The 5,971-nt window shown below is 26.4% G+C and overlaps 1 protein-coding gene across 1 annotated transcript; it reads right to left on the bottom strand.

Annotated features, from left to right (window-relative positions):
- Nucleotides 1–1,377: 1,377 nt before the first annotated feature.
- On the bottom strand, nt 1,378–3,156 carry LOC124913721 (ribulose bisphosphate carboxylase small subunit, chloroplastic-like). Its single transcript, XM_047454138.1, has 3 exons — nt 2,914–3,156; nt 2,692–2,826; nt 1,378–1,876 (listed from the first exon to the last, which is right to left on the bottom strand). Exons 1-3 carry the CDS (start codon nt 3,091–3,093, stop codon nt 1,640–1,642), a joined length of 552 nt encoding a protein of 183 aa, XP_047310094.1. The 5' UTR covers nt 3,094–3,156; the 3' UTR covers nt 1,378–1,639.
- Between the last annotated feature and the right edge of the window lie 2,815 nt (nt 3,157–5,971).

Below are 5,971 nucleotides of genomic sequence, written 5' to 3'. Positions count from 1 at the left end.
TGAAAATGTGATAACACTATGTACCAGTCGTTAGACCAAAAAATTAAACAATTGATAGATAATATGAAGAAGTACCTAGTATACGAGTATATGGTGTGTGCAACAATTGATGATTATCTATCTCTACAAGATCAATCGCCAAGGCGATGCCAGTGCACGAACTTTGTCATGGAAGCTAGCATAGGCTTAATATACATTACTATTGTTTAGGGTCTGGTGTTTCTTCATAACTGTAATAAGCGGTGCATCATTCATCTTAATGTTACGAGCACTAATATTTTCTTATTTGATGTAAATTTTGGGGAAAAGATTGTAAATTTTGGTTTGTCCTTAAGGGAACATTGATGTTTATGCATTTGGTGTAGTATTTGTTAATTTATTTTCTTTTAATTATTTTGAAATTGATATTTATTAATTTATTTGTTTTCAATTGTTTTGAACAAAAAAAAAATGGAGTTGTATGTTAGAAATAGACAAAATTCTAATTGTACCCTATTTTGAAGGATTATTATTGCATAATTAAATATTATAATTTTGTAGTAGTATAAGTATTTTGTTTGATGTTTAGGTGATATTATTGGATATAATGTATTTATATTAAGCATTTATTTATATTTAAATATTTATTAAAATATAATCAATATATTAAAATAGGGATTGATAAATTAATTAATTGAATTTATTTTAAAATTAAAAAAGTTATAAAAGTATATGAAAATTTATATTATAAAAATGTTACAAATTACATTACAATATAATAAACTATGTTGAAGAACTCATTTCTAAACTTAAAATTTTATAGGATATAAATAAGTTACAAAAAAAAATGTTGCAATTAGTATAAATAAATTACAAAACAATGTTGCAATTATATGAAAACATTGTACTCCAATACTCCAGTTCGTTGAATATTTGTATGATCTTAATCTCCCAATATTGAATTCGTAATGAGTTGATTGTTTTTTAAATGGTCTGATACGAGAATTATCAAAGTGTTCTTGAAATTGAATAAGTATTACCTTTAATACAATTAAATTATTTCGATTTATCTTAATTGACCTATCAATAATAATATAATCATATGGCCCATATGATTATCTTCATGCTATCCGAAATCCCGAGAATCCAATTTGGAGCCACATATGTAACTGTCATTTTTTTTTTTTTTTTTTTTTTTATCCCCAACGGCAGTTGTCACAGTCAGTTTAATCATCATACTTGCCCTTTATTTCAAGTAATATAGTGATTAAAATTTATGTCAAAATAAGATTTGACCATGGATATATAGCAACTATATTTATATTTAATTTTGATCGTAGAATTAAATAATGGTGTTTGAACGTTCTTGATAAAATAAAAATTAAAAATGAAGAGAAATTAATAGAACTAGCTCGCCATTTATTAAGTTGATAAGAAGAGTCTCTCATCCAAGTTATTGATAATCCGGATACATATGATATAATAATACCAAGAAATTACAAACTCATTTATTTTGTTAAGAAAAAACCCTAAATGCAATCAAAAGAAACTGACATGAGTAGTCGACAGATGGTGATATAGTATATAATACTATATGTAAATGATTTTTTTAAGAGTGATCATCAGTTTCTAATGATGTACTCGTATGGATAGAACCATTTTAGTAACCCGGTGGCTTGTGGGCAATGAAGGAAATGCACTGGACTTGGCGCTTGTTGTCGAATCCAATGATACGAATGAAAGCGGTTGGGTACGCCTTCCTTGCCTCGTCTAACTCCTTCAAGACTTGACTCGAGTCTGTGCATCCGAACATGGGCAACTTCCACATTGTCCAGTAACGTCCGTCGTAGTATCCTGGCGAACTGTTGTACTCACGGTGCACGAACCCGTTCAACTCCTTTAATATTTTGTCAGAAAAAAAGAAAAACAAATCAGTATTTATCGTGAAAGAAAAACATTGAATTAATCTATAAATCTTTCCTTCAATTTTATAAAACTGAATATTTATATACTTAATATTAACTACCGATCGAATTAGGTAAGTGTTTTTAAGTTATGCACTCATGTGATAAAATGTGAATATGTTTAATTTTCTTTTAATTCACTTTTTTAAGGATTAAAGTTGTTTTTCATGCATGTTCATCTATATTTATCCATTTGTACCTTATAGCATTAATCTAACTATTTTAATTTAATTTCCTTAGCTTAATTTGACCATTCTACAAAATTAAGAAATGTTTTTTCTTCAAATTAACTGATAAGAGGAAGGATAGGGAACACTACTTTGGGGGAGCGACTCGTACAACGAAAGTGACATCACTGTTATACAAACGTGACCTCGTCTTGTCCCTTTTGTATAACAACGAGATTTCTTTTGTATAACAACGATGTCACTTTCGCTGTACGAGCCGTTCCCCAAAGTCTTGTTCCCATCATTTTTCAACTGATAATTAGCTGTGATGTGATCATTTTTTTTATTTTTATTTTTATTTATATTTAGGAAGTCACACCTTTGATCTTACCGTTAACACACTAAGAGCTCGTTTGATCACGTGGAATTTATAAATGATCTTTCTATCCCATCACTACCATTCTAACTAAATGGATCCATTTATTTATGGATTGTAGGATAATAAATCTAAATTACTAAACAAAAACATAAACTTTGCAAACATAATGAATAATAATAAAATTTCTAAATTAAAATCTGACCTCCAATTGAAACTCCAAACAAGGAATCCATCCGTTACGGAGCAAGTATTCAATTTCCTTAGCCAATTGTTCTTCAGTCAAAGGTGGCAAGTAAGATAGTGTCTCAAACTTCTTCAACCCAGTTGTCGGCCAAACCTAAATCGCATCATTAATCAAACCCAATAATTCAATATCATTATTATTACAAAAAAAATAATAAAAAAATTTGTAATTAACGGTAACCTGAATACAGTTAACTCTTCCGCCGTTAGTGGGGAGAGAATTCAAGTCATTAGAAGCCTTACGAGTAACAGGGAATGAAACGGCAGATTTAAGTCCGGTAAATGGTGCAACCATACTAGCTTGAGCCGGAGTAGACCGGCTCACGGCGGCGACGGCGGCCGAGGAAATCATGGATGCCATCTTCTTATTTTTTTTTCTCTTAATTATAACTTATTTTTTTCATACATTATGAACTTTAGATTGATTCCCTTTTTCCTATATATAAATCAAGATAGAAGAGAAAAAATCACTATCAAGATAGATAGATGGAGTAGTGGTGACCGTTGGATGAGGTTAATAGTGACTGTTCATGATTTTAGATTTTTGAATTTAAAAATTTGTATGGGGGAAGAGGGTATGGGTTATCATGAAGGTCCATCATGGAGTTGCCACGTGGCGGAGGAGATTATGAATCTTATCTGATCTTGAATGGTAGTTGAAAATTGAGTGATGGTTGTTTGTTTTCTTGCTATTGGTGGTCACTTTATGTCATCATCATCTCTTTTATTACGTTTGCTAATCAATGATTGATTTCAATTATTAAAGGAAAAAAAAAAACAATCATGTAAGCCAATGTATATAACTTGTTAATGTATAGAATAGATAATGATTAATTGTATTATACTTATTTAAAATCATTCACTTATGAAAGATTGCATAATTTAATTGTCGAGTACCAAAAAAATATACAATCATATAAGTTTAAAAGTGTATCATCTAAAATTTATCAAGGTTACCAGTAGACAAAAAGTTACAAGTTCGATTCCATCTGAAAGACTTTAAGTTTAAGCGGACACCATGACCGTAGGATGTCAGACTAGTTCTCCTTTAATTCCCAAAACATCGTAAATTATCCTTAATCATCACTCAAATATCAAAGTTGTCACTTTTTTTTATTAATTAAACATTGTAAAACATCAACTCTCTTAATTCATCTTTTAACAATTTCAATATAGTGTTAATGCCCAAAAGTCTCTCAATAAGAAAGTAATTATTAAGGACATAATGAAAATGAAATCCAATTTTTTTTTTCAATATTGTTTTTCAAAACATAACCATCATACTGCATTATTTTTATTGCAAAATTTTTCATTATCCTATATTAATGTTTATAATTGTTTTGATTTGTAATAAGTAATAACTAACTAAATTAATTTGAACAACAAGGATTTTGTCTCAAAATTAAATTTGACAAAATAATTTATCTACCAACCAAATTAAAATTTTATATTTTATTTTCACTAAAAAATATTTTTAAAATATGTAATAAAGAAATTATTTATTTTTAAAAATATTAATTTTTGTTGCGATTATTGAGCTTAAAGGCCTAAAGTTGAAGCCCAACAGAAATTGTAAGTAGTTGAAGAAATTGCAGTTTCAGGCTCTCTTGGCCTTTTTTTGAAATATGGTTTGGTTCTTTGTAGGCCCTAGCAGTTTATCTGTCATTCAAGTAGATCATTCTAACAACCAAAGAATGACAACTTAAATGTAATGTAATTATATATGGTAATTCACAGTATTAATTATTAGATTTATTTATAAATTTAATGTATTTCTTAAGAATATATATATATATATATATTAAATTTAACCATTTTCATAAAAAAAGAAGATAACTTTCTGCATCCAAAAAGTCTTGAAATTAAACAAAAACTTTTAAATTTGTAAATTGCCAGACCATGAAAAATAAAAATTGTGTCTCACAAAGTTAAAAGAAAATGATACTAAACGATAGAAAGCATTACAAAATGTAATCTCTAATAAAAGTTGTTCATTCTTCTTTTATTAGTGAAACAGGGTAAAATATTAATATTTTTAATTATTTTAGAACAATTTTAATATTTAATGTTAGTGTACATTTTAAAATTGTCTATAAATATATATCTAGTTATTAAATGATGGAATTGAAAGAAAGTAAATTTATTTTATTTTTTAATTTATTTTTTAAAAATATAATAATATTTTATTTGATTTATTCTTTATCATTTTTATTACTCTAAAAATATACTATATATTTTAAAATATATATATTTTATTATTTGATTTATTTATTCACCTTATTATTACTATAAATAAATAAGTTAATTAATAAAAATTTATAAATATATATTTACAAATTAATAGATAAATTGTGAAAAATTATTTAAAAAAAAGAAAAAGAAATTATTAACAAAGATAGGAGGAAAATAAACTTTTTATATTTTATTAATAGTTAGTAGGTCCTATTTAGCATCACATCATTGTTTCAAAAAATTTTGCTATCCCACAAATCATTACTCTTAAAATATAAATTAAATATATAATTATAATATTCAATATATTTATATATATTATAATATATAATAAATAATTAATAATACTACTTTTTTTTATTATAAATTTTAACAATTTGGAGCCTTAAAAAGTGGGCCTATGCAAGGCCTTACTCGGCCCGGACGGTAAGCAACATATCCTAGAAGTTACTTGAAATGAATGAAAGTATAAAATAACTAATTTAAATATCTTTAAGCAACATATTTCCAGAAGTTACTTGAAATAAATAAAAGTAAAAAATAACTAATTTAAATATCTTACTCAAATTAAAGGTGACAAAATATTTATGAGTCTGCAAGCAAGTGGGATTAGATTACATATTCATGTGTAGGTCAAGTATAAAAAATATTGTTTAAAAAATTAATATTTTATGTTTTATTTTCACAAACATTTTCTGATTGAAGTGAAAGGTCTTGAAGTCATAATTGTGAGATATTGTATTTTTTTAATAGAACAATCTCTGATTAAAAAAAAATGTAATTATAAATTTATAATTAACAACTCAAATCAAGTCTATGATTGTCCTTGAAATGAAATATCACATAAAGTGTAAATATAATGAGTAGATGTAGGCTATATCTAGGGCTGATAGTGTTAATGAATCAAATGTTCCATAAAAATATACAATGAAAGATGCCCAAATTATTGGGGATTTTAATTATACTATCAAGTAAAAGTAGTTAATTAAATTGATATAAGGTCATGT

Source organism: Impatiens glandulifera, chromosome 9 (assembly GCF_907164915.1).
Source record: "Impatiens glandulifera chromosome 9, dImpGla2.1, whole genome shotgun sequence".
Classification (NCBI taxonomy): Eukaryota; Viridiplantae; Streptophyta; class Magnoliopsida; order Ericales; family Balsaminaceae; genus Impatiens; species Impatiens glandulifera.
Note: the sequence above shows the minus strand (reverse complement) of the source record. Positions and strands in the feature narration are given on the sequence as shown.